At 44.1% G+C, this 13,530-nt stretch overlaps 1 protein-coding gene across 2 annotated transcripts in view; it reads right to left on the bottom strand.

Moving 5' to 3' along the window:
- Positions 1-5,301: 5,301 nt before the first annotated feature.
- The window catches only part of ARK2C (arkadia (RNF111) C-terminal like ring finger ubiquitin ligase 2C), a 177,269-nt gene continuing 169,040 nt past the window's right edge, over positions 5,302-13,530 (bottom strand). For both annotated transcript variants that reach the window (XM_056824391.1, XM_056824390.1), the window contains one exon: positions 5,302-13,170. In XM_056824391.1, coding sequence (XP_056680369.1) covers positions 13,053-13,170 — 118 coding nt within the window. In that variant the 3' untranslated portion in view covers positions 5,302-13,052. The remainder of the gene's footprint in view (positions 13,171-13,530) is intronic.

The raw sequence follows: 13,530 nt of genomic DNA, 5'->3' as shown, positions 1-13,530 counted from the left end.
TCCTCTGCTTCAAGTGGTTATTAATAAAATTTTATGAAACATAATGCTGGGAGTTATTGGATATTAATTTTAGTTTTTGACAAGCCATGAAGAGATAGAATCCTTGATTTTTTTTTTAAAAAGCCTTTGAGTACTATGGGAGGGGCATGGGAGGAGGGGATAGAAAGAACATGAATCCTGTAACCATGGAAAAATGTTCTTAATTAATGTGTCTCCCCACATACAACCCCTCTGTTACATTAATCAATTAAATGAAATTTAAAAAAAAGAAAGCCTTTGAGTAAAGGATAGGGAGCAGATGAATTTTGCTCCTGCTAAGCTGCTTTTTGGTGTGTTGTTCCCCTCCCCCACTCCTCACTGGTTACCCCACCCTGGGGCTCCTGGCTGAAATGGATGAGCCTCTTCCCACCTCTTCTGCTGTCTTCAAGCTCCTGCAGTTCCTGCCATTGCTTCTGCTGAGGCCTCCCTACCACTGCTGTTTGCCCAAAGGTCTGAGAGCTGTTTGGAAGCACCTTCTTTTTCCTGTTGGAAGGGTGAGATGCAAATCCTCTTGGGCTACCCCTCCCTACAACCACGGGGGTCTCAAGCCTGTGCTAGCCACTTTTCAGCAAGGGAGCACAGTGTGGAGCAGCTCCCTATATGCTGTCCACCCCCACCCCCATCCTGGCTGACCCAGTGGGGCTTCCAGGCTCCTGGCTGTGGGGGTGGGGACTGAGGTGTCATGTGGTCCCTGGCATTTTTACCCCTAGTGGGGAGGGGAAGGAAGCTTACTCTTCTAGACCTCTTTACTTTAGTCAGTACATTCTCGGGTAGCACCACCTACAGACGGAAAGTACAATTATAAGCATAGCCCACTCTTTTAGGATGTCTTTTCTTCCTACCATTCTTGGGTGCACTGGTCCTTGCAATTAGCTTCAGTAATCCTGAGATTCAGGAGGGGAGATTCATCTCCCTACACCCCTTTGACATTTTGGACTGCCCAGTCTCTGCAACATAGCCAATATGGGGTTTATCCACACTCTGCCCAGTGTGGGTATGGGAACCCCAGAGGTGTGACCAAAGGAATCTAGATGGATGATGATACTCAGGAGGGGAGGGAACCTTAATGAGCCTGGAGGTGAATTTTAAGCCTTTTTAGACCTCATTGCCTTATTGTTGTTAACTGTTTGAGTTTGTTCCTCTCCAAATAGTAAAGAAGTCTCTGTAACATGGCTATGGGAATTGGAGAAAAGGACTCTTGAATTCAGTGCCTATATTCTGTCACATATAATGTATTTGCTGATTGTTTGCTTTATAATTTAATTTTGTTTGTTAAGTTCACATGTTACTCTAATATCTTTAGTTATACTGAATCATTTTCAGCTACTGTGTTTAGGCCATTTAGATATATGTTCTGTTACACTGTTTTTACTTGTACCATCGTACTATCTTTAGTTGTAATGTCCCATACCTGGACTGGAGAGAATACCATTGTAAAAACCCATAGTCTACTTGGGCAGGCCCTTTTCTGTGGCAAAACCATAGGTCTTAATGGTCACTGTGTTTGTCACCAGATCCGTTGAGGTCACATGTTGCCTTAATGGCCTTTTCTTCCTTTTTGCCTTTGTTAATTGTCACATAGATGATGATGGATGGACTCTATCAAACTAGTTACAACCTGTATACAACCTTTGGAGAATTTAATGATGTAAAAATTTGTATTTATTTTAACAGGTCTTCAGAAGTGATTTTTCAGATATCTAGGAGCACCACTACCTCTGACTGGTCATTTGCCTACCTTTGAGTTGTTTGTAACAAAAGGTAAGGGTCCATTTAGCAGTTGAAGTGAAGTGCAATAGCACTATTGTATTCCCCACCTCCACATTTATTAAAAATGTAATGTATGAGACATTTGAAGTGATTTTCACTGTTGCAGTCCTTGCCTCCACATTGCAATGGATATTGCCTTTTATGTTGTTACAGTCTCACACTACAGGAAGTAGATTTGGCAAGGGAGTTGGTTACCGTGTGATGGGTTAAAATTTCATCCTGGAGGTGGGAAGGTTTTCCCTGGGGGCTTTGTACCTACTAGAAGGGTTTTTTTATATTTGTAACTCTTCAGCTTACTCTACCCTTCTACCAGAATGGTCTAGATTCTTGGCAACATTATAGATCCTAAAGTTAGTACAGAGGGTTTTTTTTTTTTTCTGAGCTCTCCTGCCACATTTTGAAATGATGGCAGTAATAGACTTTTTTAGAAATATCTTCACCAAGGTTGAAAGATTGGCTAGATCTGTAGAACGCGTGACAAGTATCATGAGCTTCATAGTTTTTTTTTTAAGTGTCACACAGGAAGTGGCTATAGACTCATGTAAATCATAATGATAGTGGATTTGTTTACTATTGTCATTAAATGGACTCTTGTGATTTGGGGGATTTTGGTACTTCTTTGAATGTGCATGACCTGCTGTACTACTGTTTTATAAAGCTGTTACTTGGTAAAAATCATTTGCACTCACAATGTGGATCATGGCCAAGTTAAAAAGGAAATGGATCTCAATTTTTGGGTGAGAAAACTTTGTATTCTGCCTCTACTTGACTAATGCAGTGTGTCACTGATTGTCAACTATATTTATATATTAGATCTTATTATTATTTTTTCTTGTATGTGCAATAGAGTATTTGAGTTTTCATTTTTTCTCTCATTTTTTGTATTTGAAGCATTTTACCAGTATTATTTTTTTTTATTTTGCACTAGGCTAAGTTTAAAATGTCCATTAGTCCTAATGCCAATGCATACCCAAAAGCTTTAGACTATGGAAACCTGACATTGATTGTTAAATATTTTGGGACTTTGATTAATGATTGTGTCTGATTCCAGGAGAAGGGATCACAAAAGAGTCACTACACAGTGCCAAGGAGTATGAAGTTAACCTGCACAGTGCCAATGAACACAAGGTCAAAGAGATCAACCAATCCCAGTGGGATTGATGAGATTCTGCGCCAAGACAGGGGGCTTGAACTTATTTTGAGGGTCAAGGTCGCAGCTGTTTGCCATACATCAGACACAGGTCTTCCCTGTGCCACATTCCAACAAAGTTCTTTGGCTTAGCTATAATTCTGGCTCCCTTATCCCTGAGAGTGAAGGTAAATTCAAACCAGGAAATGCTATTTCTCATCTGCTTCAAAATTTAATCCTTTTTCTATCTTTCATAGTGTCACAATTTTCTGTAGTCCTGGCTGCTTATTTGGTAAGTGCGTAATTGCTACTACAGGCTTGTGGGACATAAGTCACTTTAATTGGGCCCTGATTCAAGAACCTGTTATAGGTTAATTTTTCCTTACTTAGAATTTTTACACATAAAACTGTGATATTTTATATTTCATCCAGAAGTTATTTTTTTTTGTTTTTTGATGCTTTTTATTTCTTTTGACAATTGATTCATATACCTCATAACTCAGCCATGTATCTCTGGATGATCCTTGTGTTTGTCAACACCCTCCTTATGGGGAAATTATATTATTATCCTATAATGTAAAGTTTAAATTCTTTTGAGAGTAATTTTAGGATGAGAAACTTGCTACCTCTCCAAATCCAGAAAGTGAACTGTTTGGAGAAGGCACCAAGAAAATGCCTGCAGAAACCTCACACTACACCAAAAGATCCAGAGTGAACTTTGGGATGTAGTGAAATTGAACTGTGGGGGGTTGAACACATTTATTTTGAATGTATGTTCTTATGCCAAAGGGGACTGCCTTCTAATTGGTTTTTTGTCAATGCACCTAACATTGGTTCTTTTTCTTTTATTTCCCTCTTATCCCCAAGTTATTGTAATTTCCCCTTAGAAATTGCAATATTTTATGTACCTCTAGTTAAAAATCTTTAGAGTTATAAGTTGGTTATGTGTACTGATTCCATGTTGAAACTAGGCATGTAAATCTGGGAGATTTCTACATGCTCATTTCCATTGGAATAACGGGGGGGGGGTGTAATTAGAATTTTGTACCCCAGGACTCTGTTTCCCAGAATCCTACCTTTGTCCTCATGTTACATCCTTAAGTTTTGGAAATAAAGTTTCTATAATCCTGTCCCCCCCTTCTCTCTTCTCCTGCTATCGCAGTCAGGAAAACTTCTTTTTATTCAGGCTTTACTTTGGTCTTTCCATTTCCTCTACTTCAAGTGATTATTAATAAATCTTATAAAATATAATACTTGGAGTTATTGACTATTAATTTAAATCCTACAATAGAATGCTAAAGAGAACTGGTGATAAACTAGAAACCTATAGGTTTGAAAGGCAATTAAGGATAACAAATATATATATATATAAACAGGACTTGACAAATTTGCTAATATTTATTATCTTTTTGTCATAAGAGAGATTTAGCACTGAAAGTAACCTTCAAAGTCAAGCCCAACTCTCATTTTTACAAATGATGAAACTAAATCTCAGTAACTTGGCCTCAGACACTGACTAGCTGTATGACTCTGAGCAAGTCACTTAAGCCTCATTGCCTAGCCCTTACCACTCTTCTGCTTTGGAACCAATATACAGTATCAATTCTAAGGCAGAAGGTAAGATTTAAATAAATAAATAACGCTCAATAACTATAGTAAATAGCCAGGTCCTTTGACTCCAAATTCATTGTTTATCCCCTTTGTTCTATGTTGACTCCCTACAATGCTAGTTTAAAGGTAGGCAACAAATAAAAATAAATAGATAAGTATAAATAAATAGAAGAGAGAGGGGAAAAGAGCAGGGAATCATCCCTGCAACTTTAAAGTTGTGGAAACCTCCTTGGTTTGGAAAGTCCTTTCACTGATATAGCTGGTCTATAACTTACCTGTCTTAGAGAGTTACTTAAGGGCACCTGAGATGTTCTAAAGCCTGTTGGGAGTCACTTAGCTAATATAAGGCAAAGGCAAAATTTTAATTCATGCCTTTCTGACTCTAGGGCCAGTTTTCTATCTATTTTGCCTTGCTATCTCTCAGAAGAGATATATGATAGACAGAAATAAATAATAGGTGATAGCTAAAAAATAGCCAATCATGAATAGCTACAAATAATAGTCTAAAATAGATGTAGCTGATACTTATGGATGATAGATACACAAAAAGTAGGGAAATATTAAAAAAACAAAGGGCAAAAAAAGATAGAACATAAGTGTTAAAGGCAGGAGACAGAAAGATGAATGACTGACAATGCTGACATGAGAAATTGAACCTGAATCCCCAAAAAAGGGAAGAGATAATCTGGATTATTTCTGAGTCCTTGACCTCAGTAGATGTGCCTAGGAATAAGCACCCAAGACAAGTGGAATGTAGTTAGCAATGCAGTTTGTTTTTTATTAGTTATAAATAAAGTACAAAAAATCCACCAAAAGTGAATCTAAGCATTTACACAATTCCTAATGTCTCCGTCTCTTGATGCACTATTGCTTTAATATTCATAATAAATATTCTTCTAGCTTTCTGCTATAAAATAGTCTATGTAGCAAAATGTCACACAGCACAACAGAACAGAACAGCAGTAGGGTTACCAAAAAAACCAATCAAAACCAATGATAATCCTTTCACTCGCCTGGGCCCCCTATGAGGCTAGTTATAGCCTTAGGAAAAAAAATGGTTTCCAAGGCAAAAAGTTGGAACCAGAAGGGGAAATGGGGACAAATAAAGATGGCTGTAACTGGGGTTTGGGGGAACAATGAGAACCAGAATAGGCAAGGGTGAATGGTGTTGGCTTGGGCTCCAGGTACCAACTTCCAAAGAAGCACAAGAGGTACCATGCTTTAATGCCTTCTGCTAGAAAACATTGTTTGATATAAGGTGAATCCATCTGGGACCTATCAAAGGAATTTTTACTGACAGGATTTGTTATAATATCTGCCAGTTTACCTAGAAGAGACCCCAGAGGCTGGACCACAGGTCTGGCACAGTAGTGATGGTATTTCAAAGGGGAAGGCAGAGTTTGGCTAGTGGGAGATGTAGGAACCTGGTGAGGGAGAGGATGGGGGGTAGGCATAGCACATAAACTCCATCACCCCCTCAATAATTGGTAGAAAGGCCTCTTGACTTGGCTGATTCATGGACTTTAGGTGGTAAGGTGATGTTACCAAGCCCACTTGTCCCAATCCCTAATTGCTCTCCCTCCATGTAGACCTTGAGTTGGGGTTGTTAGTTATTGGAAAGAGGCATTGATGGGGGAAAAGTAGAAAGGAGGAGGGAAGAGAAAGGAGGAAAAGATGGGAAAGAAAAAAGGAGTTAGGGAGGAAATAGGGAAAGGAACAGAGGGAAAAGGGAGTCAAAGGTACAGGTCTTAAAGATGTCACCCTGAATTCTTGCCACAATCCCTGAAGGATCTAAATTGGTACTGAAAGTAGGTGCTTCTCCTCAAGAGTATTAACAACTCCTCATGTGTCCTGTCAATTAAGGGGAACTGGGGGCAGGTCAATGTGCTAGCCTATGCCAAAGATCTGGCCCAGATTTCCTTTCCCGACAACAAATGGCTCTACTACTGATGGCTCACCCAAAGCCAAATAATTCAACTTCCTGTCTACCCCCAACTCTAACCATAGTCCTTTCCCATGACTTTGCCATCCTTCCTATACTGCAGAGGGAAGGGCAAGAAACCTGCCCAGCCAAGTCACCAGGGGAAGAGAGGTTTGGGGTAACATAATGGCACATTTCAACTCATAATTTGCCAACAAATGAGTTCACAGGATCATAGAATCATAGAATCTAGAGCTAGGGTGCCCTCTCCCTCCCTCCCTCCCGCTCATCAATTCCCTTAACTTTCTAGAAATAAAGCTTCGAGCTGGAAGGAGGCCCAATCATCCAAAATTCCAAGAGCTTCCATGGTCAGGACAAAAACACCAAGCTACAACATTTGGGGCCCATACTTCAACCCCAGTATTCTATGACATGCACTTTAGCCCAACCTGCCAACATCTTCCAAATCCACTGAAAATATACAAGCCAGCATGCAAGAGGCAAGTCCACTAAACAGGTGGAATCCCACCCACCCAACCCCCCACCCACCCTTCCCAGCCCCCAAGCATTGTGGACAGCAGTGTTTCCCAAACCCATATGGCCATGTAAATGTTGGCATAACCTCTAAAAAAAGAGGGTTTAGAGACAATTTAGAGCTACCATATTAAATCAATTAGCCCTGTTTTCATGCTGAAATTATTTTATATATTTTGATACATAATTTTAGACTCAACATTTTAGAGGCAAAATGTTCCTTTAAGATTTTCTCATAGATTTTGACAGGTTTTTTTTAACCCTATTCATAGAACCCAATATGGTTCTATAAAACATAGTTTGGGAAACTCTGGTCTACAGGGTCAAAGAGACGGACACAATTGAGGCAATTATCAGCACAAAGAAATAGCCTAACTTTCTATTATAGCAATGGAGGGGTTGGAGGCCCCAGCGACCTAAATTGAAAGCCTACACTGAGCAAATTCACTGGAAAAAATGATTGGCCAACGATTTCTCCTTTACTAGGGCCAAAGAAGCCCAATACAAGCAAACTAGGTACAAAATGGTGGGTGCCCCATGAGCTCCGACAGCTCTCTGGAGAGTTGGGATCTCCAAAAAGGAATCCAAGAAGAGGAGGACACGGCCTTATAAACACAGAATGTCACAACTGGAAGAGACCTCTGAAATCATCTAGTTCAACTCACTTTCCAATGGAGAGACCCAGAGAGATCATAAGACTTGCCCAAAGTCACACTGCAAGTTAGCGGCAGAGCCAGGAAGGCCCAAACTTCAGGTCTCCTGACTTGTTCCACAACATTACACTGCTCGGGTTCTGGATATTCTTACTATTGGCACCCCCTGTCTTTTGTCCCTTATGCTGCTGGCAAGCTCATGAGATCACAAAATCTCCACCTCACCCCACAGTGCCCAGTCCTGAACAGGAATTGCTTTGCGTTCCCCAAGAGGAAACTTGTGTTGGAAGCTAGAGACTGCTGATGGGACAGGACCCCTGTATTCCTAAAGCACCCCTTTCCCCCCCAAACATGGCCTCCTGCTATGACTTGCCTCCCAAGCCTTCCCTAACAGGATCCTTTGGGGTTGCTTTTGGGGTGGAGGAAGCTGGAGGTGGGGGAGAACAGAGGTCCATATTCAGAGGGACCCGGAGGGAAGCGAGTGAAAGGATTACCTCAGTTTGATGCTGAGTGCAAATCATATTTATATATGTGCTAAATACGGTTACTCTATTGCAGTTTTCCACTAAATCACAGCATACAGAATCAAAGGTTTGCATTTTGAATGGAATGTATCCAAAGAGGCCAGCACCACAGTAAGACAGTTTGCAATCACACACCCTGATTTGGGACGAGATAAAGTTCAGCGAAATTTTGTGGGTTTTTTTTTTGTTTTTTGTGGTTTTTTTGTGGTCAAAGTCGGTTTTCATCGTACCAATGCATGCAAAGCATTCCACTCCCAGAAACAATGCCAAAATGAGGTAATAGGAGTAATAAAAAAAATTAGTATCCTTTCTAAATAAATAAATTATAATTAAAAATGCAAAACAACTATAAAAATAATTAAATAAGAACCCACAATATCTACAAGTTAGTCATAAATTATGATTGTTAAATATAAGGCATTTAAACTCACAAAACCCTGTAAACTAGCAACGTGCCATGTGTGTTTTTTTTGTTCGTTTTTTGTTGTTTGTTTTTTTTTCTTTTTTGTTTTTTTTCTATCAGCTGAAATCGCTCTAGCATTTGCTCTATGCGAGGACAGGAGATGGAACGCGGGCAAGGGGGGACCTGACAGACGTTGCTACGGCGCCGCGGGGGGCAAGGCTCCCCCACCAAAGGGTGGGGAGGGAGCGAGTGGGATTTCTTCAGGAAAGAGTCTGGGTGGTGCTTTTCATCACCACTGGAAAAAAACTGTGCTTGTTCATTAGGCATAAAGAGTTAGTAACACCTGCATGGAGTTGGGGTGCTGGGAACAGAGGAGCTGATGCCCTGCCTCAGGGGGGCAGCAGGACTGGGCATTGGGCTCTGGAGGGGACGAAGGAAGGGTCCTGGTGAAGGGGAGGTGTACTGTGGACCCTGGGCCCTTCGGCCTCCGCCTGCCCTGCCCTGCCGGGCTCGTTGGCATTGGTTTGACCAGAGTCCCAGAGGGGCCTGCTGCTGTGGCTGCGGCTGCTGTTGGAAAGGGGCCCCAGTTTCATTCCCAGGGCAGCTTCCAGCCACAGAAGGCACTCATGCTTCTCAGTCGAGGGTCTGAGGCCCTTGAGTTGAGCAGAAGAAGGACTGAAGATGGTCTCCTCTCCTTAAGATGTTGGCGTTGGAGTAGTATCTGTGCCTGCTTCCCTCTGACCCCCAGCTCCCCACAAAAGTCCCTGGGGAGGAGAGGGAAAGGAAACACGGGCCCCTTTCCGCTCTTCCTTCTCAAATTATCACCGGTGACCGACTCCAGAGACCTTCCGAGTCAGGGCTGAGAGTCTTGAGCCCAAATGGACCCTCAACCATTCTCCCTATGTCATGGAAGGGACCCAGGGTGCTAGGGTGGGGGGACAGGTGTGAAGGAGAGCAGGCCCCTCACCTGCCTCATCTGGCCCCCCAGACAGTACCTGGGGTCTCTTGGGGAGAAGTCGGGTAATTACAGCTCAGCTGGGATTCCACAAGTGGCAGATGACCATAAATTCCTCCAAGGCAAGGGTTGCCCTCTGGGTGGTCCCCACCTTGGCACCTAGAGCAGGGCTTCCTGCCCCAGGAAGATATAGATGGGACCGGAGAAAACATGGGGAAGGAAGGCAGAGGGGGAAAGGACGAGAGGAAAGGCAGAAAGAATCATGTTCCACTCACTCTGAATTTGTTTTTGTGTTGTTTTTTCAGCCTCTTAAGCAGATGTTCCTGCCCACCAAAAAAGTCACCTTGGACGGCTTCCTGGTCTGAAGCAGGTGGGGACGGTGCAGGCACCTTACTAGCTTGGGAAAAGATGCCCTGGCCTTGGGGAAATCACAGAGTCAGAGCCGGACTGGACCTTAGAGATCAATGAGTCCAACCCCCTCATTTTGCAGATGAGGAAACTTGAGGCACAGAGCAAGGAAGGAACTTAGCCAAGGTCAGCCGTTTAGTGTTATAGCTCAAGCCAGATGTTTGGATTCATGAACCAGCATTTTTCCCACTCTAACCCATTGCCTCCCTTGAACCTTCCAATCTCTTCTAAGCAACCCGGAGGGTGGAACAAGGAGCCAAAACAAGGAGAAATCTCTGGTGGAAAGAACAGTCTCCTTCTGATGGCCCCAAGGTGGGAGTCCCTGCTTCGCCCTTCCTAACGGCCCAGCTTCTGACAAGGCAACTGCTTATCTTCTGATGGAAGCCCAAGCCTCCCCACGGGAGACCGGAGCCTCCTGGCAGTTTTGTGAATTTTGTGTTGTTGTTATAGAAATACTGGCTTCAGCGCGGTGGTCTCCTCTAACACTGTCATGGATTGTAATATTCCCTAACGTATATATTGCAAGATCCTCAGGGGCAGGACCTAGGTTTCCGCTTCCTCTTTTCTTCCATCCCCCATAGAGCTTAGCGTAACAGTGGACTCACAGTGAGCACTAATAATAATAGCTTGCATTTATGTAGTAGCATTTTAAGGTTTGCGAAGCACTTTACATACATTATCTCACTAAAAAACACACACACACACACACACATACACTCCATAGAATCATGGACTTTTAGAGGGACTCTCCAGGTCACCCAGGCCAATCTCTCATCCCATGCAGGAATCTCCTCTAGGAAAACCTTAGCAGATAGTTATCTGTTTGGACACTTCCAATGATGGGAAGCTCAGTGCTTCTTGAAACAAGCCTCTTCCATGGCGGAATAATCAGAGGACTGTTACAAAGTTCTTGTATGGAATTGAAGTCTGTCTCCCTATAACTTCTACCCATTAGTCTAAAGTTTTCTGCTCTAGAGTGACAGAAAACAAACCTGCTCCCTCCTCCACCCAGTGGTCCTTGGTGCATGTCAACACCACCACCACGGTCTCCCCATGTCCTCTTTTGCTTATTGAAGGGCAGGGGGAGAAAAGGGGTGGGAGAGGGGTAGCAGATGGGTGGGGGGAAAGGAAATAGGAAGGGCCAAAGGAAGGGCGTAGAATTCCATATGAGCTGTAATCATTCCCCCACACTCCTTTTGGTATGTCCTAATTCCTGGTGTTTCTCACCCATGAAAAAGAAAGCATGGACCAACTAATGATAATAATAATATCAATACTAATAAGAGTAATAGTAATAAAAGCAATTTGGTGCTAGATGGAACTTCACGGGTTCCCACCTGTCTCTCCCTCTTTCCTTCCCTCTGCTCCCTCCAGGCTTCAGAAAAGCTGTGGCTTTGTGCAGGGTGGGTGGGTGGGGGAACATTAGGTGGAATCATTTGAAACTTCAAAGTTTTTCCCCACCCTGAGAAGGGACCCAGGAGAGAGCAGAAGTGCTATTAATCCTCACAACATCTTGTGGAGGTAGAGGGAGTGGGGGCTGGGATAAAGGTTAGTTTCTCCCCCACTTTACAGATGGGGAAACTGAGGCACAGAAAAAAGGGGCGTGACTTGCTCGAAGCAGGTCGAGGGAGGAGGCAGGGTCTGGGGGCCTCTGGCCCCCAATTTCCCAGTGAAGATTCTCTCAGAGCCAGAGCCCAATCTCTGTCTCTCCAGGTGGGACCCGAGGAAGTCCAAGTACCATCTCATGGCCTGTGATGCTCCACCCTGGCTGGCACCATAGAGGACAGGCTGCAAGCTTTGGCCTTCTCCCAGCCTCCTGGGGCACGTGAGCCTCCATCATTCCTTGAGTGCCAGCCGGGGCTCTCAGAAGAGCAGCTGAGAACACTTTGGCCAAGACCAGCTACTAATTATCTATGCTATTTTATTTTATTTTACGTTTTACTTACTTTTTATTTATTTATTTATTTTTGCATAGGGAGGCAGCGGTTAAATCGCCTCTTTGCCTCGAGGCAAGGAGCAGCAGAGGGGAGAACACAGAGCGATAGCAGTTGGGCTCTGGGGAATGCAGCAAGCTATGATAGCTGAAGGCCAGCCTCTCTCTAGCCTATGGGGAAACAGGGGAAGGAGCCCTGAAGCCAAGCCTTAGCTCCTCTGAGGGCCACCAGGAGCTCAGGATCCTTCCCTTAAGAAGGGACCTCCCTCTCTCCTCTCTACCTCTCCCCCGGGGCCACCCACCCTGAACCCCAGCACAACAGGTGGGAGGCTCAGGTAGGGATCCTGAGGGATCCAATGTGTTCCCACTGGATCCTTTCCTGTCCCCATCTCTTTCCCAGATGCCCCTCCTCCTTCCACCGCTCCGTACACTGTAAACATGATCAAAGCAAAAATAAAAAACAAAACAACAACACCAACACAAAGAACGAGAAGCCCCTCCCACCCACCCCCAGACCTGGGTGAAGAATCATCCTTTTCACTGTAAACAGGATTTGGCTTTTTTTTTTAACCTTTGTACCTTTTTTTTTCCTTCTCTCCTAAAGATGGGAAGATTTGGGCTGTCGTTGGTCAGTTTTGTCAGGCACCAAAACAAGGGACTTGATGAGAAATATTTGGTGCAAATTCGGTAATAGCAACATGTCCACCACAAGATGACTAGAGCACCACACACGACATTTTTTTTTCTTAAGCTAACATGCTCCGGTTGCCATCCACAGAAATAGCTAGAGACCCCTACATGGTTTCTACGTAGTCGAGAGGTATATATACAATCCTTCGAAGGACAGGATTGAGGGGCCAGACTATCCAACTAGTACCTTCGAGATCACAACTAAATCCTCAGCAGCGTGGGCCCCCCCTTCCCGCCCCCCTGGCTGGGCAATGGCCAGCTCCCCCCACGCGTGGCACGTGGGGCAGTGACCATTCGGGCTGGGTGGGACCTCCTTCCTATCCCTTTGACGCTGATACCACCGATTCCTCTTTCCGCAAAATGTGCTTGCAGGCTTTTCCTTTAAATCAAATGGCTCAGAAGGCAAAGTTTGGCTGCAAGGGCTATGGCCGTCGGGGGACCTGGTGAAGGAAAGTGGGGCATCTGCCAGGCGGACTGTCACCTCAGCTGTCGGCACCCAGTTGTGTTTCAATGTCCACTCGGCAGATGGGGCATTTCTTGCTCATGGCGAGCCATTGGTCGACGCACAGCTGGTGGAAGAGATGCATACACGGTAAACGCCTGTAAGAGACAGAGCGTTGAGTTAGCTCTGAAACTAAGCAGCGGAAGGGGCACACTGCCCGTCCCAGAGCCGAGATGCCAGAAACCCCAGGAGAGGGGAGGACGAGGCCGGGCAGGGGGCAAATGGAAACTCATCCAAAAAACCCGCTTGGACTCTCTCCAGGGAAGCTAAGGAAGCTCCCAGCAGGCAGCCTGTTTTCAATTGTATCCTCATCTCCTTGAGCTTACAACAGTGTTACACTTGGTAGGGACTTAAGAAATGCTTATGGAATTGAAGAAAAGCTAGAAAGACCCTTGTGTGAGGTCCTGAAATCCACCTCTTCCAACCTGGTTCTTCCCAGGCTGACTGAATAGGAAGGA

Source organism: Monodelphis domestica, chromosome 3, assembly GCF_027887165.1.
Source record: "Monodelphis domestica isolate mMonDom1 chromosome 3, mMonDom1.pri, whole genome shotgun sequence".
NCBI lineage: Eukaryota > Metazoa > Chordata > Mammalia > Didelphimorphia > Didelphidae > Monodelphis > Monodelphis domestica.
Note: the sequence above shows the minus strand (reverse complement) of the source record. Positions and strands in the feature narration are given on the sequence as shown.